The sequence below is a fragment of the Chelonia mydas genome, chromosome 19, assembly GCF_015237465.2.
Source record: "Chelonia mydas isolate rCheMyd1 chromosome 19, rCheMyd1.pri.v2, whole genome shotgun sequence".
NCBI classification, from domain to species: Eukaryota; Metazoa; Chordata; order Testudines; family Cheloniidae; genus Chelonia; species Chelonia mydas.
In genome coordinates, this window is record NC_051259.2 from 7,990,820 (window position 1) to 8,015,112 (window position 24,293).

A 24,293-nucleotide genomic window follows, 5' to 3' on the forward strand; every position below is an offset into this window, starting at 1 on the left:
CAAGGTTTGGGCTCTGGGCACCCGGTTTCCTCCTCCTGTGTCTGCCCAAAGGGCCGCGGCTCCTGCCCTGGGGGTGGGTCTCTGGGCTGCCCCACCCGCCATGGGTGCTGGGGGTCGGCTGGGGGGGGGGGGAAGAAGACGCCGGCCCCTTCCAGGCCTGGCGCCCCGGGCATGGAGTGAAACCCAGGGCAGGCTCGGGGCCCTGATCCCGCTCCGCCCGGGAGGGGTCCGTACCCCCCCTGCTGGGCGGCCTCTGAGCGCCGGTCTCGCCCCCCACGCCGGGTCAGGCCAAGATGGCGCCCCCTCCCGGCTTCCGTGCCGTGGGTGTCGTCACTTCCGGTGGGCTGACCGCGGGGCGCCCCGACCGGTCGGCTGGCGGAAGTTCCGGTCGGAGAGGCAGGAGAGTGTGTCTGGGAGCCGGGGAGAGAGAGAGCGAGCGAGAGAGAGAGGTGCGGAGCGGAGCGGGAAGGGCCAGTACGGGGGGAGGGGAACTGAGCTATTGGGGGGGGGAGACGTGGGGGGGGAACTGAGCTATTGAGGGGCGGCATGGGGAGGGGAACTGAGCTATTGTAGGGAGGGGGGAGACGCGGGGAGGGGTCGGAGGGGAACTGAGCTATTGCGGGGAGGGGTCGGTGGGGGGAGGGGAACTGAGCTATTGCGGGGAGGGGTCGGTGGGGGGAGGGGAACTGAGCTATTGCGGGGAGGGGTCGGTGGGGGGAGGGGAACTGAGCTATAGTGGGGAGGGGGGAGACGCGGGGAGGGGTCAGAGGGGAGGGGAACTGAGCTGTTGTGGGGAGGGGTCGGTGGGGGGGAGGGGGAACTGAGCTATTGGGGGGAGGGGGAGACGCGGGGAGGGGTCAGTGGGGTGGGGAACTGAGCTATTGAGGGGAGGGGGGATATGGGGAGGGGTCGGTGGCAGGGGAGGGGGGATATGGGGAGGGGTCGGTGGCGGGGGAGGGGAAATGAGCTATTGTGGGAAGTGGGGAGAGACGGGGGGAAGGGTCAGTGCGGTGGGGGATAATGGCCAAAGTATGTGTGGAGGGAGAATGGTCTATGGGGGGGGAGGGAGGCAGAGGTAAGACCTTCATGTCGTTGGGACACACACCTGAGATGGGAGGGTGATGGGGCTGGGGCCCAGATGCATCTCAGGAGATGGTAATGGGGGGGCTCCAGGGGAGCTTTGGGCTATGGGGTCAGGTGGAAATGGCCCCAAGAATTTCATGGGCCGCATGTGGTGGGACGTGCTATTGAAGCTCCTAGAGCTGCTCTGTGAATGAGCTGCGCCGTGTGTGAGGTGCGAGGGTGTTGGGCTATTGGAGATCAGTAGAGGGATGTTGCAATTGACTGTCTATGATGATACAGGAAAAGTTGTGTTTGCCTGCAGGCTAAGGAAGCACATGGTGGCTCAGGGTAGGGGAAGTGTAGGGATATGCCATGGGGACCATATCCAGGGAGAGAAGACCTGGTAAGCATGTAGTACTTGGGATAATGTAGGGAATCTGGGAGCTGGGTCAGTGCAAGGATATTGCAGGAGACAAATCAGAGAAGTTAGTGTGGAATGTACTGTTCTGCCGACTGTACGCACTCAAAACACAGCACAAGGTAGCAAACACCATAAATGACAGTCAAACAAGAGAGTTCCTCATAACCCAATAATCAATGAGGAAGCAAGGCAGGAGAGAGAGGTGTGTCTGGATGGTGTTTTGAGAGCAGATACACAATTGTTCCAGAGGGTAGGCGTGGCAGAGGAGAAGACTCTCTCCTAAGTTTCAGAGTAGCAGCCGTGTTAGTCTGTATTCGCAAAAGGGAAAAGTCTCTAAGGTGCCACAAGTACTCCAACAAATTTATTTGAGCATAAGCTTTCGCTCAGATAAATTTGCTAGTCTCTAAGGTGCCACAAGTCCTCCTTTTCTTTCCTAAGTGGAGTTTGGGGAAAGAGGCAAAAAGGAGTCTGGTATTGATTGGGTAAGAGACCAGAAAAGGGATGGGAGAGAAATACACTAGGAGGCTCTAGGGAGGTGTTGGGGATCCATTGGGTTGGGGGGCTGTTATAGATTATCCATGTGTGAAGCACTTTTCTGGGTTTTAGCTAGGGGATATGGCAGCAAAGATAAGCCAGTGCTGGCAGGATATCCATACTGGGACCTGCACAGTGCAATGGGTTATTGGCCCAAGCTTTCTGTTCTGGTGGCCTAAGGTCATTGTCCTAGTACTTAGTCTGCAGCTGTGTACATCACGAAAACCACCACACAATTTGCCACAATTTGCTGAGTGTTCAAGAGGGATCAAAGAGAGGATTTGCAGGGGTTGGTCTAGATGAGGTCTGAGATGCATTGGCGGGGTGAAAAGTAAGAGAACTGATTAATAAGCAGTGGTGCAGGGTGGTGGTGCAGGTTGTGACAGAGGTGTGCTGGGAGAGTATTTTGAAGGGGTCCAAGATTGGAATGGGAGATGCATCAGGTGCATTGGCAGAGCTGCCTGAGGGAAGCTTGTAGAGGGACTGGCTCTAACCATTTATTAGACTTAATCACTTGCTTTCCCAAGTATCAAGCTTATGAAAGATGCTGCAGAGTGGGGTACATTGTGAAGAACATGCTGCTTTGTAAAATCTTTGGTGGCATTTCTGATATGGCACTTCAGACAGCATGCTCTGTGAGCTGGGATTCCTGTACTATGCTAAGGGGAGCACTTTCAGTGGATCTATAGATGGGCATGAGTGTTAATGGTTATTGTTATTGTATAGTAGAAAGGATTGGATTAATTAGGGAAGACCGAATTGCTTTGGATAAAATAAGAACTGATGCAAGTTGTTGCCACAAACTCAGAGTGAACCTTTCCTGGCCAAATTCTATTAAGGAGAAAGTAAGGTTAAAAATCATGGGGCCAAATTCTCCCCAGGTATAATTCTGTTGACTTTGATGGAGTTACATGAAGGATGAATTTGGCTTAGTAGGTTTTAAAACCGTAGGCTCTGACTGTCTTATCTTTTTGTCTTTTGTGACACTGAGACCGCTGTAGTTGCGTGAATCAAGACCCTACACTCAACTTAATGGCGTTTCTCTGACTGCATCTAACGTGATAACTTCTGAAAACCATATTTGGTCAATTCCAATTTTTCAGGGAATGTTTTAGGTATCAATGGGCATAAGCCTACTAATTTTGGTGAGGATCAGAAAGCCGGAAAAGCCTGATTTCCACGAAAATCCAGCCTACAGACTGCCCATGTGGTGCTGCAGGCAGGGCAAACTCTGATGTCCTCTGCTGCTACCCACGCACGTCACAGGCAGCTGTTTGCATTTCACTGGCAACGTAAGCTGAGCTGCGCACCCGTTGAGCCTGGCCCCTCTGTTCATTTCTAGTCCGGTTTTCTCAGGTCTCATGTAGGAGCATAATATGCCAATGACTGAGTGATGGCTACTTCAAGGGGCTGCTTAAATTTAAGCAAAAAGCCACATTAATTGAAATTTCCCAAATCTTGCAAAGGTTTCTTTTTACTTTTTTTTTTAATTTACTTTTGATTGTTTTGCATAAAACACATTTGGGGGCCTGATAGAGTGCCCCTTAACGTCTTATCTTTGTGGCTGCCTCTGCACTAACTGGGAGGCATAAATGCTCAAATGTTGGGGCAGTGGGCTATTTTTATGGTATTTCTGACCCAACTAAAATCATAGAGCATTGGAGATCTTAGGAGAGTGCTCCCTGGAGGTCCCAGCTCAGAGAGGGTTGAATATACGGGGTGCTTCTCTGAACTGCCATACCATCTGTTAGCCCCTCACAGCCTGTGTGAGCAGAGTGTGTGTGTGGGGGGGGGAGGTTGGGGGATCAGTTCTTATCCGATATAGGGAGCACATTTTAACTGATCTATGCATCCATCTTAGGTTCTTGTAGGGCCCTATTTCCATAGTATCTGAGAGCCTAACATTCTTTAATGTACTCAACTAGTGACTATTCTCAGGACAGGGACCATTAGGCTATGGTGGACAGTGAGACTCTGCTCTTTGGGACTGTTGTCACCTACCTTTCTGGCAAGTGCTGTTCCTCCCCGCTTGTTTCTCTGAACATGGGAAATGCAGTAATATGTGGGTTCAATCTCTGCGGCTGCTTATGTGGCATTTGGGTGCTAGATCTGATGAGCTCGTTCTTCTAATATGTGATTAGAGTCTGAAAACATGACTGTTCATTGGTCTGTGAAACGAGTTTGGTGGATCTGGGTTTAGTTCCCGTTGGACAGGTTTCCACATCATCAAAATCACTGGAACGGTTGGATGTGACTGGCACCCATCTGGGCAGTTTCAGCAGAGAGGGTAAGGACTTTACTGGGCCATGGAGATGGAGCTCCCTCCATGCTATAGCTAAGAGACGCTGGTGGGACAATGTGGGGAAGCGCCCTGTGCCCATGCTGCACCTGTTCTGTGGCTGAATACGATATCGATGTCCAGGATTGTTAATAGCTGGCACCTTCCACGAGCAGTAAACTTGCTTGGTGAGGTTAAATGTGCAGGCAGTGTTTGCCTGCTGTTTGAGGTGGGTGTGATGGTGATTATATTAACAGATGCAAAGAAGATCTTGCAGGTGATGTAGCTGTAATGCCAGCAGATGAATGTTGCTTGTTTTCTAGCCAGCTGGGTCTGTGGGTGTAGCCGGGTAACAAAGGGCTGTCTGGTTTATTAGCATTGCAAAATGTTTGTCACTGGTCTGTTTGAAAAGCGGAGGGCAGCAGGCAGAGCTTACCTTTGAGACCTTTCCTGTTGTACCTCCTCCTCAGCATGGCTCCCATGACAGCCAGGGAGGTATGCTGAGCTAGAACTGGCCCTTGACTCCTCCAATCCCTGCACTGTTACCAGTGAGATCAATAACCTTGACCTTAAGTTTCAGAGTAGCAGCCGTGTTAGTCTGTATTCGCAAAAAGAAAAGGAGTACTTGTGGCACGTTAGAGACTAACCAATTAATTTGAGCATAAGCTTTCGTGAGCTACAGCTCAATGAAAAGAAGCAAGAGTCAATTTTCACCACCCAATCAGCTGCCAATAAGCGGGAAACGTTCACTGATTTCTGACTCCCGAGCAGCCAGGCTTGAGCTGAATCTGTTCTGTCGCAACGAAATATGATTGGATGATGCTCCCAGAAACGTCCTCCCTGCAGAGCCTCCCAAGGCCCTTTGGAGGGTGCTGCGCAGAGCCCAGGTCCGGGCAGGAAGGGAGAGACAAACCCTTGCCATGAGCTAACAGGCAGTGATCGGCAGACACAGAATTCGGGGATTATTAAGGTTGCAGCTATTGGTGAGATGCCCTCAAGGGAGAATAGAGATGATGAAGCTCAGGACCTGCTTCCTATCCTCACTTCCAACACTCCCCCGCCCCCCAAAAAAAACTTAATTCAGAAGTGCTGTTTGCTGCTTCCTGGCTTTGCAATTCATCACTTGCATGTTCCCTTCTGTATGAGGAGGCAGGAGCTTTGAAACTAGTTCGGTATGAGTTCTCTCTCACCTTTCCTGAGCTAAGCCTGGAGTTCTGCTCCACGTCACCCTCTCTGACCATCCCTGGGGCGATACATTTTGGGCTGTCCACTCGGGTCAGTCTAAACCCTGGGTTGGTTTAGTTTGGGGACTCGTAAACAATCTGCTGATGCTGCAGTGTGTTAGTCAATATGTTACCGGCATGCATGATGTTTGTGTCTGAGAGGCCATGTGTGTGCAGGGTTCGTTGGGATGGCGATTGCAAAGTTCACTTCCTTTTTTGTGCGTTTATTTCTTGTGAAAGCTGCCCAGTTGAGAGCCCCGGAGACCAGATCGCTGTTAGTCCAGGCAGGTACAAGCTTCTCCTGTGTCCCACAATGTGCCTCACCCGCATCCAGAAGGGAGCAGCCTTAGGGGAGGAGGAGAATGTTGGTTCCATGGCCCACTACAAACTGAACTGAGCCCCTCAACTCCTGTTCCACACAGGCCTCAGTGGACAGCTGTCAGACGGCAGCAGCTTCCAGGCACCACCGTGCTGAGCTGGCTTTGAGCTGGGATGTTAATCTGTCGGTACCAACCCCATCTGACTGCCAGCCTCTCACATTGGAGCTGGGATTTGCAACTTGATTTTGTCTCTCTGCCCTGCAGGTGCCAGCTGTTGGAGTCCCTTTCAGTGTATGTGTGGTAACAACATGTCTGTCCCCCTCCTTGCTGATGCAGTGACTGTTTCAGGGGCAGAACGGGAGACTGCAGCGGTAAGGATGGTCTCTGCTGTAGCCTCAGCTGATTAGGAAATTAACTGGCCTTTGTCTTTCCCTCTGTCGATGTTAAATGCAAAGGGGATGCGTCCTCTAGCTCAGGCCCATCTTGAGATAGTGATGCGCTCAGAGGGGCAGCCTCTCTTGGGTTCAAAGTGTCTTCATCTCTTAAAATTAAAAACTCACACTGCTGTTTGTGTAGGACCTGCACAAAACCAGTGTGCTCTCCTGTAGCCGCTGGGAACCAGGAACTAGCCCTGCTTCGCTGAGTTGTGCTGGCCGATTGGTGTTGCTGCACACCCTTATTTCCCTTCTTGGAAGTGGAAGCTGCCAGTTTGACAGCCCTGGAGCAGAAATCCTCTATGAGCCCTCCAGTCCCCAGGGAGAAAGCCTTGTCAGTTTCAGGTCTCACTAGGAACTGGGTTGAGGGGTTGGGTTCATGTTTGCTCAGTGGAAAAGGATAAAACTGGAGGAGGAGGAACTCTGTCCAAGCCTCTTAGAGTGGATTAGTGATTGCTGATATTTATAAGGTGCCCACTGCTATTTAAAAGTTAACAGTGAATAAAGAGTGGGGTCGGGGACGTTTTCAGAGGCACAGAGTGCAGTTAAGTGCCCAACTCCTGGAAAGTCAATGGGAGTTGGGCACTTAACTCCCATTTGTGCTTTCAGAATCTTCCCTGCAAAGTTCCAAAGGCAAACTCTTCATCCTTGATGAGCGCCTTTAAAAAGAACCCTTTTGTTTCCCCAAAGTCAGCTGTTTAGATTCGGTCCTGCTGCAGAATCATAGAAGTAGCTGGAAAAGGCCTATCTCCGGGGGCCCGAGCAGGGTCACCTCCCAAGAGCACACATTGCTAGAGGGCTGTCTAGTCTAATTTTAAAAATCACAAGTGATGAGATTTCTGCACCTTCCTTAGGGGGAGAGTAAATCGTTGGGGAGCATCAGCCCAGCCCTCAAACCTGCGCTCTCCAGAATGATCGGGTAGGCACGTTAATGACAGGTCCAAGAGCCCTGGTCTAGGCTGTTTAACCAAGAAGACAGCTCGAGATAGCCAGTGCCCATGAGTCAGGTGGTGATAAATAGATCCTATAACACTAATTCTGTGTGCCTGTCCCAGTTCAGTGCATCACTCTCAGATGGTCTAGATAATACTTTAGTCCTGCCATGAGTGCAGGGGACTGGACAAGATGACCTCTCGAGATCCCTTCCAGTTCTATGATTCTCTAAGGCACAGGGACACGTCATTAGCTTGGGTAATTTCTGCTCGGAGTGTTGCATCTGCTTTTGTTTGTGACTGAATGGCCCTACACAATGCCCCACATGGCTGCTTTTTAAATCCCAGACCTGCCTCACCACCAATTCACCAGCTGTTGTGCTGGCTAATACCTTTGTTTTCTCCTTAATTTTACAGGTCATTTTTTTACATGGGCTCGGAGACACAGGGTGAGTATTTCTGGAGCACTGGCCCTTGTTGTCTGGCTGTAAAGTGGTACGCCTAGAATCCGTGCTGCCTGCTTTCACGAGGATTTGAAAAGTGCATTGTTTGGTAGCAGCACAGAGCAGAGATCAGGCAGATAAGCCTGTTGGATCTGAGTTATTTAAATACATGGAAATTGCTTCACTGCCTGTCTGTCAGGGGCATGGCATTGCTCCTTCCCAGATGGAGAGGGGATAGTAAGAGCCTAGCTAGTTCACTGGTGCTTTGATTTTTTCTGGGAGTGCAGCAAGTTATGATCCCATGACCCTAGTGTGGGTATCTCTGGCCAACAGCTGTCTGGATTTCAGCTTTAATATTTGTGATTTCCAGCGGCCTCACAATGTTCTGCTCTCCTGGCAGGAGGATTTTTTTTGAAGGCTAGTAAAGTATAATCGGTTTTTACATTACCCTGGGTGAGGTCGGGAGTAAATTCTATGACTAGGCAGGTGCTTTATCATTCATTATGTGAGGCTGATTTACGGTAACTGAAGGCTGCTGCATACATGGAGCCCCTCTCTCTGCAGAACTCCTACCTCTCTGTTAACGACGCCTCCGTTACTAACTGTTAAGCTTTGTGTGACCTGTTTGCTCTAGGTCTCTCTACCCAGCTGTACGAGACACAGGTATTTCGGAAGCTCCCCCTGGCTTTGTGCTGCCGGGGTTGATGCATCGTGGTGCTTAGGCAGGGAGATGGATGGTGTGGCCAGGCTCTTCACGAGCTACTGCCAGTGTGTAGAGCAGAATGGGTTGGGATCCCTACTCCAGAGCATCTGCCCCTCCCGAGGTGGTCAAGAGGGTACCCAGCCCTGGCTCTATAGGGATGACATGGCTGTGATGGGATGAGGGTGTCAGTATGCAGGGTGGTACCTTGCCTCAGAGCTGGTAGCATGTAAGGCTTGAACTGTCTCCTTTCTCCTGATAGGCACAGCTGGGCTGAGGCGCTATCCTCCATCCGACTCCCATATGTGAAATATATCTGCCCTCATGCGTAAGTATCACCTCTGCCCCTGATTGGGGGAAATTCTGAAACAGTCTGCTAGTTAGTGGGGGGAGGATATCTCACCGGGTAGTCACTGTCCTGAATGGAAATTAGCCTTGGAGCCTGTCCCTCTTTGCTGCTCCCAGGCAGGGCTCTCCCCTCCCACTCTGAGCTGGCTGGGATGCGTGGTGTTCTCCGTGGATGTTCTCCTGTTCTGGTCAGGGGGGCAGAGCTGGTGGGCTGTAGTGTTGTTCCTTTGCCCCATCGTCTCTTCCCACTTCCCCTCACTGCTATGGACCTTTCCCATTGTAGATCACAGTGATGGTGAAGCTTTCTGACTGCAGGATGGCCTGCTGAGTTGGACACATGGCACCCAAACCTTGTGTGATGGATCTGTGGCCACAGGCAGGGGTCACCAGTTAAGCCTCATGCATACAGAGCTAAAGGAGAATTGGTGTCAGCTGTGCTGGGATTAGGGCTCATATCCTCTGTAGGCTGCAGCCACTTGAGGGCAACATGATCTCTGTCCCTGGAGTAAGCCCGATGGTGAATCCAGCAGAGGGTGAAGTATGCACACGCTAACTAGTGCCTGCGATGTGACAAGTCAGCGTCACTCTGGAAAGGCCGGTGTCTCATGACTGGCCGTGTCCCACTGGAGGGCAAGGCAAGCTCTCCTCAGCTGGGCACTTTGGAAGGATGAACAAGGGATTCTAAAACAGCCAAGGAAAAGGTCTCCCCAGCTCTGCAGGCAGCTGACTGCCTTCCTCTCCAGAGTCCAGGGAATGTCCCCCAGTCTCTGTTCGAGAGGCAGATAGTTGGCTTCCAGGCACAGCTGGGTCATGAGTGAGATGCTGCTGCCCAGGGTCTGATTTTCTCCCTGTTCTGCGGCTTAGCTGTTCCCTGTGGATGCATTGAGCAGGCAGGGAGCATCGGCCTCAGGCCCCTTCTCTGCGCAGGCCAGGTCAGTATAAAGCAGTCGCGCCCGACTTGCCCTGCGCGGCCCGAGCACTGATGCCTCAGCAGCTTCTGGTTCGTTAGCAACACAAACGTGCGCTCACCTGTCCCGGGGAAGCACCAGAGCAGCCTCCCAGCGAGCGGCGACCCTCTGCTCCAGGGCGTCCCATCCTCATGGGACGGGAGCAGGTGCTGCCCTGTCAGCGCCTTCCCAACTCAGCAGCAGACAACCAAAGGCAAGAGTAGAGCCAGTCCCCAAATGTCGGGTCCCTGGATGGGCTGCTAGACAACAGCACACCACACTGCCTGCTCTGGGCACGTAACCGGGCCGGTGTTAGCTGGGCCGGGAGCCTGAGGGCACCTGGGGACTTAGCAACTGGGAAGGGGTAGGCAGTGAGGATTGGACATACAGTAAACAAGGGGAGGATCCCAGCCGGATATGGGGGTGCTGCGTATGGAGGGGGCGGGAGGGAAACAGATTGTTGCTCAGCCCCGGCAGGGTGGTTCCCCAGGCCCACCTGGATTGGGCAGCGGGGGAGGGATCCTTGCAAATGCTGCTTCGGTTCCCTGCAGGGTTGTCTGGTCCCTGGTGGAGGCGCAGTGTTTGTCTGAGCTAGCGATGCTCTAGGGACTGTAGCTAAATCCTGTTTCGCCAGGTGAGCCTCAAGCTGGTGGCAGGATGTACCACGAGGGGGCGCGTCATACTGCTTCATTCACTTCCTGCTGCCTTGTTACCAATTAGTCTCTTGGGTGCAGGGCTGGAAGTTTGTTGGCCAATGTGCCCTCTCTGGGCTGGATCCCTCGGGCGGTAGATCCAGGATCGCTTTAGCTGCTGTAGCCCCCCGCCCCCAATTGGGACAGGCTCCCACCTGGGCTGTTTTGCTTGCTTTTGATCTCTCTTTCTCTGCAGGCCCAGGATTCCTGTAACCCTCAACATGAAGATGGTCATGCCCTCCTGGTCAGTTCATGGGGCTGTGGGCGGGCGGAGGGGGGGCATGTGGGTTGCTCATGTTACAGAGGCAGCCTGAGGTAGTGGCAGGTGGAATCGGGGGTCTCTCTCCAGGCACCTGTGGAGGAGAGGGAGAGGTAGGTAGGGAGATAGCTGGAGCCCCCGCCAAGTGGAGAGGGCTGGATGTATCTGGCCATTAGACTCCCCTGTGCCATGGACACTGGGAGAGTGAGGAGGGGGCTGATCTCACTTGCGTTCCCTCCCAGGTTTGATCTGATGGGGCTGAGTCCAGACGCGCCTGAGGACGAAGCTGGAATCAAGAAAGCATCTGAAAACCGTAAGAGGAGTCAGGCGTTGGGGTGCAGCCACTTCGGCTGAGGGCCTTTCCCCAGCCTCTGTCTAGCCCTGTCTTCGTCCCTTTTCCACCCAACTCACCATGGCCTCTTGTTCTCCTGGAGGGGAGCAGGATCTATCCCCGCTTCTGCCTTTGCCTCTGCTCCTCCCGTCCTTTCCCTTGTCCCTCATCTCAGACTTTCTGTGCCTCTGTCCTCTGCCATGTGTGGAGAACACACCCAGGGCCTGGCCCTGATTCTGCCCTGCGCAGATCCCAGCTTCCGTGTGACACTGTAGGACCCCCTGGCCATCCTGAGCTGATCCACTTCTCTCTGGCTTCTTCCAGTTAAAGCAGTTATCGAGCATGAGATCAAGAATGGCATCCCACCCAACCGCATCATCCTCGGGGGCTTCTCGCAGGTAAGCACTGATGGTACAGGCTGGGGCTGGGGACTTGGATCCTGCCCAGTCTCCCAGGTGCCCAGGAGCCCAGCAGCTCCCTGGCCGTGTTGGTGCAGGAGGATGGCTGGGTTAGACTCCATGACTTTCTCAGCTTCATTCACCAAGCAGGGGGACCTTCTCCTCCTGGGGCGGTTGGTGCATGTGGAGGGAGGAGGTGAGTTCTCTCCCCTCTGGTGTCACTTGCACTGGGAAGGGGTGACTCTCCCCTCTCTGGGTTGGACTCGCCTGGAGCTGGGAGCCCAGGCAGCGTCTCTACTGCATGGTCCTGTGCTTGGTATGTTCCAGGGTGGAGCTCTATCGCTCTACACGGCGCTCACCTCCCAGTACCAGCTGGCTGGCATCGTGGCGCTCAGCTGCTGGCTCCCACTGCACAAGGCCTTCCCTCAGGTACCGGCGATCTGTCTGTCTGCCTCTGGATCTGTTACTTGCTAGGGCACCATGTGGGATGTGAGTAGATCTGGGGAGGTGGGGGGAGGCTTTGCTGCTGCCCATCACAGAAACTTCTTACTCAGCAAACCCCGCCTGGGGCTGCGGACAGCAAGCACCCCGGTGGAGTCGGTGGCACTGGGGGTGATGGCATAGGTTGGCTGTAGGCAGGACACTGCATCGATCACGCATCCGCTCCCCAGCCAGGCATCCTGGCACTACTAAGCCCTCTCTTTTGTGCTGCAGGCAGCGTGCAACGGCGTGAACAAGGATATTGCCATCCTGCAGTGTCACGGGGAGATGGACCCCATGATCCCTGTCCGCTTCGGAGCCCTCACCGCCGAGAAGCTGAAGTCCGTTGTCACCCCCACCAAGGTTCAATTCAAAACCTACCCCGGAATGATGCACAGCTCCTGCCCTCAGGTCAGTCAGCTGCGGGCGCAGAGGGCTGGGGTTCCGGGCATCTGGGTATTGCACCTGAGCCGGCAGGCCGCACCCAAGTCTCGTAACATGGAGCGGGTTGTGCCCACCCTTACATTTCCTATCGATGTGGACTGGATGGACTACAGATCCCAGCATGCAGTGCCCTGGTGGGATCCAATCAAAGGGCTGCTTGGCTCATGGTGGTGCATTGCGGGCTGGGATCTGTACTATGTGAAGGCTGCATCTTTGTCTTGAAGAGGGTGGCTGGGGCTGCAGTTTAGCTGCCAGGGCTCTGGATCAGGAGTACGGGGTGAGCGCAATGGCCTTTGCAAGGAAGCCTGGAGATGGGGAGGGTGGCTATGGGCCCCGAACTTCCTTGGCCCCAGGAGGGGGGAGATCGTCCCAGCTAAGGGTGTAGAAGCCTAGATTTGAATGAACCTGGGGAGCACCAGCCCCTACGTCTAGCACGGGTGGGGGTTGGTCCCTCATTCATGCTGGGGGGCTTGCGCTGCCCAAGGCCCAGCAATGCGCTGGGAGTGCTCAGCACAGGGGACTGTCTGCAATGGCAGCGTCTTTCCTTGGAAAGCTGGACCCAAGGCACCCCCTGCAATGTCCTCCCAGCCCTAGGCCCTGCCCCTGAGGGACGCTCCTCTGCGGGCGCCGGGGCAGCACCCGCGTGTGACAGGCTCTCGTGGTCTATGTCCAGGAGATGATGGCGGTGAAGGAATTCATTGAGAAGCTGCTGCCCCGGATCTAAGCGGAGCCACTCGAGACTGTCGCAGGGAAAGGGCGCAAGGTCACCGCCTCTGATCTTTCCCGCTGATCCTGTCTGCTGCAAACAGAAGCCATGGCAACCAACCTCAACTCCAGTTGTTTTCCCTCCCTTCAGTCCTTCCCTCTCCTGTCTCTTCTGCACCACGGTCCCTCAGGCAGGTGGGGTGTTGCTCCCCGAGTTGAGAGTGGAGCTGTTTAAGGTAGAGACTGTCCCAAGTCCAGTGTGGCCTTATCTCTCAATCCCCTTGATTTTCCTGTATCAGACCTGGCTGTGGAGGTGGGCTCAGCACTATCTCAGGCTGATTTCCATGGTCTCCTGGCTTTTCTCTCCTGTTACAGTATTAGCAGGGAGTCCCTCCCCCTGGAAAGCAGGAGGAGATGACTGGGATCCGGGGGGGGGCTGCTGGCCCATGATCCCCTGAGCTTGGGCTCGAGAGCTTTGCAAAGCTACCTAGAAAGGCCCGATGACCCGCTCTGTGGCCCACCATGGCTGGGGAGCGGCTCGGGGGGGTCATGGCCTCTCGGCAGGTGCACAGCCCTTTGGTCTCCATGGTGGGATGATTCAGAGGGTTTTAAAACAAATCAGCCTCTGGAACCCGAAACTCCAGGGGGCCCAGCTCAGGGGCCATTGGTCCAGAGAGCGCTACACTGGGACTGTACCTTAAACTCTGCTCCCTCTCCCAGCAGCACAGCTCAGGGAGTGGGCAGCACACGTGGGTTGGAAGGGAGCCCCCTACGTTCTCCCCGCCCACACCCCCTCCTGCCATGCGCTCTGTTACACACACCCCCCAACAGGAAGGCAGCCATGCCCACGGGCTCCACACTGCGTCTGATCGTGTCTCCGCTGCCAGGGCACAGCTGTTACAGAGATAATCGAGGGATTTCCTTCTCCTTCTGTTGCTCTTTACAATCTTCTCCGTTCTGCGTGCTGGGACATCCCAGAGCGCGTCTGTCTCCTCTCATCGCCGCACTGTTAGAAGCCAGGAGAGGAGGCAAAGACAAATCGCTGCAGTTTACAGCCAGCTTCCTAGTGATCTCCCCTGAGACCTGCCCTGGGTGCTGGCCCAGTCAGGAGGGTCTCTTGCTGCTACTCCTTCCTCTCACAGCAGGGTCAGGTGGGGTGGGAGGGCAGAAGGAAAAGCTCCAGCTGATGCTCTTGTCCTAGGCTGGGAGAGATGCAGGAAGGAGACTCGCTCCCAGCCTCCTCCTCTCACCAGCATCTGCTATGGCCCATGTCAGCTCAGCTGTCTCTCTGTCTCTTCTTTAAGGGCAAATGCTGGAGAACCTTTTCCCCCTGTCCAGGGGGCTGCCAGTCCCAGATCACCCCTTGGGGCCAGTCGCTGCTACGCCCACAGCACCCTGAGGGCTCTGCACGCTTGCCCGTAGGCACTACCCTGCTGGCCCGAGGCAGGGAGCGTCCCTGTGGGGAATGTGAGAGCGTCCCTAAGAGCAGAATCGCCTGCATGAAGAGTCACCTGAGCCTGCCACATGGGGTTTGGCCCTCTTCACGGAATGCTGGGTCCTTCCTGCCCTGTTCAGCGGAGCCCCTAGTGCTGGCACAGGGATAGGGGGATGTGGCATCTGGTGCTGGCTGATCTACCTTGGCAGGCAGAGCAGCACCCCACAGCCGAGAGGACCTGTTCTCTCTCCCTCAGAGGATCCCTCCTCTTCTCTCCCCCACCCCTAGAGTGACCAGAGGGCAAGTGTGAAAAATCGGGACGGGGGTAGGGGGCAAATAGGAGCCTATATAAGAAAAAGCCCCCAAAATTGGGACATCTGGTCACCCTACCCACGCCCTTCCAGCTGAGGGCTAGCCTCTCCCTGAAGAGGCAGAGGGTGGTTGCTGTTGAACAGCATAGGCCTTCTCCCTCCGGTCGGCTCAGCCTGCTGGAGCATAATTGGGGCTGGAAAATCAAGCTGTAAATGTCTTTTAAAGAAACCTCTTTGGCTAAGGGCTGAATTCCTTATTCCTCCTGCCGTCGCTGTCTCCATCTGCTGAGACAGCCCCCCGCTTGGCATAGACTTAGCCAGCAAGGCAGTGTGGACTGGGGCTCAGCCCCCTGCCTGCTCAGGGCTAGAACTGCACTGGGGATGCCAGTGTGTTGAGGGGTTGGATGAGCTAGGTGGGGCATCAACTGCCTCCCGCCACTGGAGCCCTAGGGCCTGCTGGGAGCTCGCAGGGTGGGGGCAGGGCTGGCTCTTCCCAGCGGCTGCTGGGGTCTCTCTGCAGACTTAGCAAGAGCAGGGCACTGCAGTGGAAGGCAGCAACTGACTCAGTCCCGGCCTAGATGGGGACCCCCCCAGGGAAAGAGCAGGTGATGGATGGTGCCCTTGGCTGGGGTGCAGCTTCACAGAGGCAGGAGAAGAGGGGGCTAGACAAAGGTCCATTGACGCAGCCTTGTGTTCTAGACTTGCCCAGTCTGCCAGCGCTGCACCAAGCAATAACCCTCTAGAGACTCTCAATCACATTGGACCCATTTTTTAAAGGATTTACTTATTTTGCTGCTTGCAGGGGGGGGGCAGGACTAGCTCTTCTCATTTCGGACACAGCCCTCCTGTTTCTCCTCCTTGTGTCTGTTTAAAGCAGCCCCCGCCCAGGGCCAAGGCAGGGGGACATGAAGCTCACCCGAGTTTCAGTGAAGGCTGGCAGCTATACCTGATCTCTTTGACTGTGAATTGGAACATTCTGCATCTTGGCTGGCTGGGGGGCCTGGCCTCACGTTCATTCTTATGTATAGTTTGGTTGAAAGTACTGGCCTGTTCTCAGAGCATTCCATGGAGCTGCTCTCTCCCTGTGTAAGCAGCGACTTCCTCTGGGCCCGAGGCCATGCTGAGGACTCAGGGAGAGAGAGAAAGAAGCTTCTGTCCATTCCTGAAAATGGCTTTTAGTTCTCTGTCTTCCTTGGGGTGGGTTTGTGTTCCACACCCTTGGATCTGAGATTAAAGAAAACATAAACCTCTCCCAAGATGTTGAGCTGGTCTCTTTAATGTAACGAGATACAGGGGCCCAGCGGCTCTGTGCCGCCTCCTCTCTACGGTGGGAACTAGTTTGAATTGCGCTGGCCCCTGAGGCAAGTCAAAATCTCACCCCAGCCTTCGGTAGCATCAGTTATGAGCTGTAGGAAGTGCAAGCGGAACAGACTGGCCCGTGTCCCCGGATCGCTCGCAGCGTTCTCTGTAATAAATAAAATCTTCAGGAGCTAGGAAGACAAACCGTTGCCCCAGGCAGGCTTCGGTGAGTCCGATTGTAAGCGAGTAGCTGCCGCAGCCACTTGCTGAGTGAGCTTGTAAACATCTACAGGCACAGAGGGCTGGGAATGCGACTTTCCCGTCACGTACGCGCTCTGTCCCACAAGAGTTATGGACTAAGCTGCGCCCAGCCGTTGAACGCCACAGAACTAGCTCGGCACAGTTTGCCCCAACAGACTCGTAAGCACCAGGCCCTGGCTCCTGAGTCCAACAGACACAATAAAAATCTCCTTTGGGCCCCTATAGGCAAGGGTGAGGGAACTGAGGCAGGGAGCAAACTGCTTCAGGGGGAAGGGAAAAGGCAGCGCACAAGCCCCAAAGGTGGAAGACAACCCACCCCCCACCTCCCAGGAGTGGGGAAGATGTTCCCACACATGGGGAAATAGGACCACAGGGGCAGGAGGGGCTCGTATATACGAAAATGCTGAAGACATGGCCTGGCCCCTGGGAAGCAGCAGAGTGCGTGTGGTGTCCTGTCCTTGTGAGGTAGGCAAGAGGGAAGGGCCCTTGCTCAGTGACCATCTCTGCGTTCAGGGCAGTGAGGGGGTAAGCCCCTTGGCGCTGGAGCCCAGCATGGTGTGGTGGGCTCTGTTCCTGCTTGGAGGGACTCCGCTGAATTGTGCTGCGATGTTTTAAACTGTGCAAGTTCTGCTAAATGCAGCCCAGCAGCTACGTGTGGATGGGGTCTGCTCAGCCCTCTGCTGCTGCAGAGCTGGGGGCTTCCCCCTCCCCGAGGCCAGGCCAGGGCCCAGACTGTTTCTTGACTGCCCCGTGCCATGAGAAAAGTCAGCTCCTGGTTAAAAGGTGGGAAAGTTTCACTGGCCGGTACGACTCGGGCCGGCCCACCCCCGCAGAGAAAGCAACTGCAGCTCCCTGGGGGCTGAGACTCTGGCAGGCTGGCCCCAGCCTGGCTGCTCCCCGGGGCCGACGCTCTAGTTGTTGCTGAAGCCTGTGGGATTCTGCACCTGCCACCGCCACAAATCTTCACCTGCAAGACAGGGAGAGAAACTCAGGCTGGCACCTGCTGAGGCTGGACTAAGCCAGCGGGGGAAAGGGCTGCAGGCTGTAACTCCAGGCTCAATGCAACAGGCTTGAGCCAAACCCTCTAGTTCCTGCAGGTGTGTCAGGGACGCTTAGCACCAAGCCCTGGAGCCTCTCATCCAGCCTCCCCCGAGCAGCAGCTCAGGGACTGGGACAAGGAAGAAGCTTTGGCAAGAGCTAAAGGGGGGTGGGGATAAATGGGCATAAGACTGAATGATGCCCTGCACGCCCCCCTCCCCACGGGGGTCACTGGGAGGGGCCAGAGGAGGCCCAGATAGAGTGAGGGGAGGTCAGAGCAAGCCCAGAGGGGTTGCACTTACACATCTTGTCCAGCCCGAAGGCAGCTTTCCAGCCTAGCTCCTGCTTGGCCAGGGCAGGGTCAGCGTAGCAGGCAGCGATGTCCCCCTCCCGCCGCGCAGTGATCTTGTACTTTATCTGAAAGGAAAGCAACACGTCAGGGGGGGCGACCGTCCTGGAACGTCACCGCATGAGGGGCTGGGCGGGGGGGTCCCCGACTGCAGCACAGTCCCATGTAGCTAACAACCTGCCACTGCAGACCTCAAGGCAGCAGCTCCCCCAGGCTGGAAGCAGGGACAGCTGCCCTGGCTGCTGCTTTACCCGCATAAGGGGGAGAAAGATGCCCTGGAAAGAGCTAGAGAACAGCCCTGAAAGCGCTGCTCGGGCAGGGCCAGGGGGCTGGGTAAGGCCTTGGGTTAGCACCGTACCTCTCTTCCTGATGCTTTCTCCATGGCTTTGATCATTTGCAGGACGGAGTAACCGCAGCCTGTGCCCAGGTTGTAGATCTGCAAGTAGGACAGGAAACTGGCTGGCTCTGGCCTTGCTCAGGGCCTGGGCTCCACCCAGCCACAGCAGCCCAGCCCTCCAGTTTCACTACAGCACCAAATTGCCCTTGACTTCTGGGAGCTCAGCTTGAGACAGTGGGGGCTAGGGCGACAGGTCAGCGAGTGTGAAAAATCAAGACAGGGGGTGGGGGGGGTAGTAGGAGCCGATATAAGAAAAAGTCCCCAAAATCGGGACTGTCCCAAAAAAATCGGGACATCTGGTCACCCTAATGGGGCCTGATTTCTGATGAGCAGCTGCAGCTAACCGAAGCTGTGGGCACTTGCCTGTCTGAATGCTGGGGCCCAGCTGGCTCCAGGTGGGCTCCCAAATTCAGGGGCCACATGTGAAAGCTGGGCCCTGTCCAACCCCACCCCTGGCACTTACAACAGACTATAGACTCTTAACACACAGATAAGGTGCCTTACTCATTATTGCCCACTAGAGGGAGCAGGTCAAAATGCCTTTATAATCACACAGCGCTAGGGGTGTATATAATTCCCCTTGGGCAACAGCCCCTACTTTGGAATGGGGGCTCAGGCCGAAGGAGCTGGTTCAGCTGAGCCCACGTTAATGTCTGCTAATCCCCAACACCTGGATTAGAGCCATTTCCTACCTTGCAGCCACAATTTTCTTTCAGTTTCTTCAGAGCAGCGATGTGGCCTTTGGCTAGATCCACGACATGGATATAATCCCTGACACCTGCCAGGAAACAGGAGAATAATGCAAACCAGATCAGTTATGGAGCTGCCGGGAATGCACCAGGCAGCTCAGTCATCCTGGGCTGCAGGGAGCCGGATTTAACAGGCACCATCCAACGTAACAGGATTTAAGATAAGCCAGAAACACTGGCCAGCGCACCTGTTCCGTCAGCTGTCTTATAATCGTCCCCAAACACGCTCAGGTACTCCCGGCGCCCCACTGCCACCTGCACAAGGGAACAGGCTTGTGAGTTCAGTCTGCTCGTGTGAATCACAAAGGGAACCCGTACAGGGGCTCGTACACAGAGCGCTAGTTAAAGACAGTCTGCAAGTCTGCTCATACCTGAGCAACATAGGGCATCAGATTGTTGGGGATTCCCTGGGGATCTTCTCCGATTCTTCCTGACTCATGGGCTCCGATGGGATTGAAATACCGGAGGAGAATGGCATTCCAGTCCTGGGAGAGAGACAGTGCCAGTCAGACACTCTGCCTAGGAAGCACAAACAGGGCCCCAGGAAGCCGCTAGGATTCTCATGGCTCATGCAGCACCCCCTGCCATTCCCCCCACCCACTGTTCAAAGGACCCCTGGAATATGAACACAGATGTGTGAACATTGCCTGGTTCGTTTACCCATCTCCCATCCATATCCCAAGCCTTGAGAGAGTTCTGGTGGGAACAGAAGGCCCAGATTTCCTAGTTCCCTGGGGAAACCTATCGGTGGGAATGGGTCACTCAATGGAGAATTCAGCCCTCATGCAGTTTGCTCCCTACAGAAGCAGCAAAGGCCTTGGCCTCTACACTCCCCAGATCCCAATCCTCGTGGGTTCCACATTAGGGGGCCAGTATGTGTGTGTCCCCTAGCTCCCCTAACTCCTCTGCATGAGCAGAGCTGGGGCTTCGGAGGGCTTTCAGCAGTGCTGCAGGAGTGGCTGATCCCCTTCCCCAGGGGCTAGAGGAGATCTGTGTATGGAGGGGGGCCATGAGTGCTGGGGAGACACTTCAGACTTAGGTCCCAGCTGAGGGGAAGCCCAACCTACTGGGTTCCCAGTCTCCCCGGTTCAAGGGTGTGCACAGGGCTGAGTGGGTGCTTCTTACCTTCTCAGCCTTGCACAGGTCTCGTATCATCTCCTCAATGAAGTACTTGGATTTGCCATAGGGGTTGGTGCAGCCCCCAACCGGGTGGTTCTCGTCCAGCGGGAGGTAGGCAGGGTCTCCGTACACCGTGGCCGAGCTGCTGAACACAATGTCCCTCACCCCGTGTGCTTTCATTGTCTGAGAGGGGAAAGCAGGTACCCGTCCAGTGTCGAGCCACAGGGAGAGCCTCTCCCGTGTGCTCGGCAACGGGTAGCTCTACGTCCATGCTAGCGAGTATCGAACTGCCCACTAACAACAGCGCACGTGTGCAAAGAGCCCTTTATAAAGGGAATGAAACAAACTGATGTATAGCCAACCCATCTGGGGACTAGACCACCTACCACTGAAATGCAGCCACCTCTGGGGTGAAACTCAGCAGCTCTTTAACAGCGCCCACCAACACCGAGTAAATGATTTTGGACAGGGAGTGAGGAATGCTGCTGCCAACTGAAACAACTGGGGGAATTTAGGGAGGCAGAACAGAACTTCAAAATGTAACTCGGGCTAAACTGGGGCTAACACCCTGACTCTTACCAACCGTTATTAATGCTGGGGACCATTAATAATCTCGCTCAACCAGAACCTTGGTTTTGCATCACATCCATGGCACAGCGCCCCCTAGTGCCATGCTGGGGTCAGTTCTGACTCGGAAGAGCCATCTACTGACCACTGCACCTCGGCAGTGCTTAGGCTTTCCTGAGAAACCACCTTCTCAGCACCGCTGACTACAGCAGGCCAAGGTCACAGTCTAAAGAAGCATACTAATTTGACCGTGAACTGGGGGAAGAGATCCTGAGGGTTCTTCCCAGGCAGAAAGAGGGACTTTTCCATCCCTCCCCCTCTTTCACACTAATTACCCTCCAGGCTTTCTCCTCTGCTCTCCTGTATGCAGCTGATACCCCCTTGTTGTAATTCTGTATGTGGGTAGGTGTCAGCCTGCATGAGCCCCTACTTGCCTGGAACTCTGAGTAATAGAGGGCACAGGGTTACCCCCACAGCTGGGCTTACTCCCTGGATCTTCACTCCCCATGATCACTACGTGGGGCACACACACAGCTCCCTGGGATCTCCCCACAGGGTCTGTCTGCATCCCCAGCCTCTTGTGCCTTTGAGCCCTTTGCACTGGGGCTGTTCTGGGTACTCCAGTGCCCTGCCTCAAGGGCTCTACTTACCTCCAGCAGTCGAATGGTCCCTGTGAGGTTCACCTTGTAATACTCCAGTGGTTTCTGAACAGACTCCCCAACGGCCTTCAGCCCCGCAAAGTGCATCACAGCTGAAAAATGGTGCTGCAAGGAAACAAAGAGGGCAAGTGTCAGTGCCGGCTGGGAAAGAACTTGGGTTAATGACACCAGCAAAAAGCCCCTAGGGCTGGTTGGAAATTTTCTGTCAAAACTGTTTTTTGACAGAAAATTGGGTTTTTGACTAAACAAAATGTCTCTACAAAAAGCGTCTGCTTTCCACAGAAAAATTCGACTTCTGCTCAAAAGAACCCCAACACCTGAAAACCTCCAAATTTTGATTTGGAAATACCACCATAGTGGCTCCTGGGAGTTGTAGTTCAGGGGCCTCATGCTCCCATTCTTCTCTATGGCCCATGTTCCCCAGCCAGACTACATCTCCCATGGTGCACTATGGCAAGCCAGCAAGAAGGGAGACTATTGTGCGTCACGAGAGGTGTATGCCTCCAGCCCATAGAGAACAGGGACATGAGGCATCCAAACTACCAGGAGGCCCTGCTGTAACAGTTCCAAAGCCATATTTTTGGTTTGCATACTACTTCTGGCAGGAATTTTTCAAGTTTTTGATTTATTGCCAAAAATGCTGAAATTTTCCATGAGGGGAAATAAAAAAAAAAAAAAAAGACAATTTTCTGACCAGCCCTAAAGCCTCCCTGTGTTCCATGCAATTGCTTGTCTCGCTGCTCCCGGTCTAGAAATACCATCCTGCGCCCTCGGCACCTGTTCCAAACAGCTTCCCCGTCAGCACAGCACCTTGCGCAGCAGGAAATGCATATCCCCCCTTCCCCAGCAGTATCACCGCTAGCACGTGTGCTCACCTTCTGAAAGAGATCCCGCAGAGCTGCCTCGTCAAGGATATCCAGCTCCTGGAAAAGAATCTTCTTGCCCACAATCTCCTGCACACGCTGTAGGCTTTCGGGAAGAGCATTTCCCCCTGGGGAGACAGGTTATTCTGTAACCCCAGGAGAGATCAGGCCTTGACCATGGGCACTCAAGTGGGACTGAGGGTCACCAGAGGCCACAGGATGACAGGACAGAGCCCAGGGGGGCAGTGGCTCTCCTTACCTCGGATGGCATTGTGGAAGTTATCGATCACCACAGGGATATAGCCGGCTTCCACCAGCTCCAGCACGCAGTGGCTGCCGATGTACCCAGCTCCACCCGTCACAAGGATCTTCTCTGCCATCCTCGCCTGAGATGGGATGGGAAAACCCACTGAGTGGGATGACAAATGGAGAGAATGGCGTGAAACGGGCAATCTTGGGGGCCGGACACTGCAGTGACAGGAACCTTAGAAATGATTAGACAGAGGGAGCATAGGAATTGCCTCAGTAGTTCCAACCTATGGGTCCATCTAGCCAGGATCCCACCTCTGACAATGACCAATCCTAGATCACTGAAGAGTGTGACCTGTCCAGAGGGTAACTCGCTAACCCAGGCAGTTAGGCATCTAAATACCTCTAAAAATCTGGCCCTTCGTGCTTGTCTTATGCCCTGAATCGTGAGGGTTTATGTCCAGTCCCCTGGAATGGTCATCTAAGAAACAGCTCGTTCTTTTTTGAACCCTACTAAGATCTTGGCATCATTGATATCTAGTGGCAAGGAGTCCCACAGGCTAATTTCACATCATGTACAAATGGATTCAGGTTTAATTGTGTTGCCTCACAATTTAACTGATGGCCCTTTTGTTCTCATACTATGAGGAAGAGTAAATAGGAGCGCCTGGTCTACTTTCTCTTGCCCATTCTTTGATTTATATTCTTCTATAATGTCCCCTTTAGTTTTCCCCCCTCTCTCAAAACTAAACACTCCTAATCTTTAGGCCAGGGGTCGGCAACCTTTGAGAAGTGGTGTGCCAAGTCTTCATTAATTTAAGGTTTCACATGCCAGTAATAAGTTTTACATTTACAGGACCCCCCCCGACGGAACCCCAGACCAGCAGCAGGCTGGCAGTGGACTGAGCGGGGCCGGCGGCCGGGACCCCGGCTGGCAGGGGCCGGCAGACGGAACTCCAGACCCAGCAGCAGGCCAGCAGCGGGCTGAGCGGGGCGGGCGGCCGGGACCCTGGCTGGCAGGGGCCAACAGACGGAACCCCAGACACAGTAGCAGGCCGGCAGCGGGCTGAGCGGGGCTGGCGGCCGGGACCCCGGCTGGCAGGGGCCAGCAGACGGAACCCCAGACCCAGCAGGCCAGCAGCGGGCTGAGCGGGGCCGGCGGCTAGGACCCCGGCTGGCAGGGGCCGGCAGACGGAACCCCAGACCCAGCAGCAGGCCAGCAGCGGGCTGAGGGGGGCCAGTGGCCGAGACCCTGGCTGGCAGCAGAGTGCCGCTGAAAATCAGCTTGCAGACCCCTGTGTTAGGCTCTCTTTCCATGACCTGATCATTCCCATCGCCCACCTCTGGGCCCCTTCTGATTTCTGCTGTGGCCTCTGTGGGAAAGTGGGCGGTGGGGGAGGGGTCATCAGAACTGAGCAGATCATTCAGGACCAGTTAGATAGACATTTACTAAGCACATGTGAGAACCTCATGGAAATCTGAAAAACACTCCTCCTGGGAGCAATTCCACCTGCGTGGAGTTTTCCTGAGGGAGAGGGTTTATGAGATGTCAAGGCCTCCAAAGCACTTAGCAAACGCTCATAATTACCCCTGCGAAGAGGGATTTATTTCCATTTTTTGCAGATGGGGAAACGGGCAGAGACTTCCCCAAGATCACATGATGTGTCAGTATCGGTCTGGGATTAGAGCTCAGGTGCTCCTAGCTTCCCCATCCGGTGCTCAGACCACTAGCACATGCTGCCTCGCACGAACAGGACTCGTTCTGAGGTCAGTCACCTGCTTGACATCACAACCGGTCCCACAGCAGCCAACAAGGGCGTCGCCAAGGGAGGATTAGCGCTTGAGCCAGACCAGATGAGCTCCGAAAAATAAAGCTCTCTTTGCCATGCAAGTGAGCCAGACAGCAAAGCACGGGTAGACATCCAGATGCCCTACCCTGCCACAAATGCAGGATTGGCCCTGACAGACTCCAGCCCCAGGTGGGGGAGAAAAGCAGCATAAATCTACACCCAGGTTAGCCCCATCCCAGAATGGAAAAGGTAGGGA

At 54.7% G+C, this 24,293-nt stretch overlaps 2 protein-coding genes across 3 annotated transcripts in view; one reads left to right on the forward strand and one right to left on the reverse strand.

Moving 5' to 3' along the window:
• Positions 1–15,953, forward strand: LYPLA2 (lysophospholipase 2). Its single transcript, XM_037882018.2, has 10 exons — positions 1–449; positions 6,103–6,209; positions 7,622–7,653; positions 8,610–8,675; positions 10,531–10,578; positions 10,836–10,906; positions 11,249–11,322; positions 11,650–11,751; positions 12,037–12,213; positions 12,920–15,953. Exons 1-10 carry the CDS (start codon positions 101–103, stop codon positions 12,968–12,970), a joined length of 1,077 nt encoding a protein of 358 aa, XP_037737946.2. The 5' UTR covers positions 1–100; the 3' UTR covers positions 12,971–15,953.
• The window catches only part of GALE (UDP-galactose-4-epimerase), a 13,776-nt gene continuing 5,433 nt past the window's right edge, over positions 15,951–24,293 (reverse strand). Inside the window, exons 2-11 of one of the 2 annotated variants that reach the window (XM_037882013.2) lie at positions 22,258–22,384; positions 22,011–22,126; positions 21,127–21,240; positions 19,916–20,092; positions 19,162–19,275; positions 18,979–19,045; positions 18,734–18,819; positions 18,003–18,080; positions 17,598–17,712; positions 15,951–17,224 (exon numbers count right to left, since the gene is read on the reverse strand). In XM_037882013.2, coding sequence (XP_037737941.1) covers positions 17,169–17,224; positions 17,598–17,712; positions 18,003–18,080; positions 18,734–18,819; positions 18,979–19,045; positions 19,162–19,275; positions 19,916–20,092; positions 21,127–21,240; positions 22,011–22,126; positions 22,258–22,384 — 1,050 coding nt within the window. In that variant the 3' untranslated portion in view covers positions 15,951–17,168. Of the gene's footprint in view, positions 17,225–17,597; positions 17,713–18,002; positions 18,081–18,733; positions 18,820–18,978; positions 19,046–19,161; positions 19,276–19,915; positions 20,093–21,126; positions 21,241–22,010; positions 22,127–22,257; positions 22,408–24,293 lie in introns of both variants that reach the window. The other variant, XM_037882014.2, reaches the window with a different exon arrangement.

Bases quoted from the DNA above. Each gene is read 5' to 3' on its own strand.
- LYPLA2 (XM_037882018.2), top strand. From the start codon at position 101: ATGGGTGCTGGGGGTCGGCTGGGGGGGGGGGGAAGAAGACGCCGGCCC. The intron at 10,579-10,835 runs GTCAGTTCATGG...GTTCCCTCCCAG, and splicing joins AAGATGGTCATGCCCTCCTG to GTTTGATCTGATGGGGCTGA. The intron at 11,323-11,649 runs GTAAGCACTGAT...GGTATGTTCCAG, and splicing joins TCCTCGGGGGCTTCTCGCAG to GGTGGAGCTCTATCGCTCTA.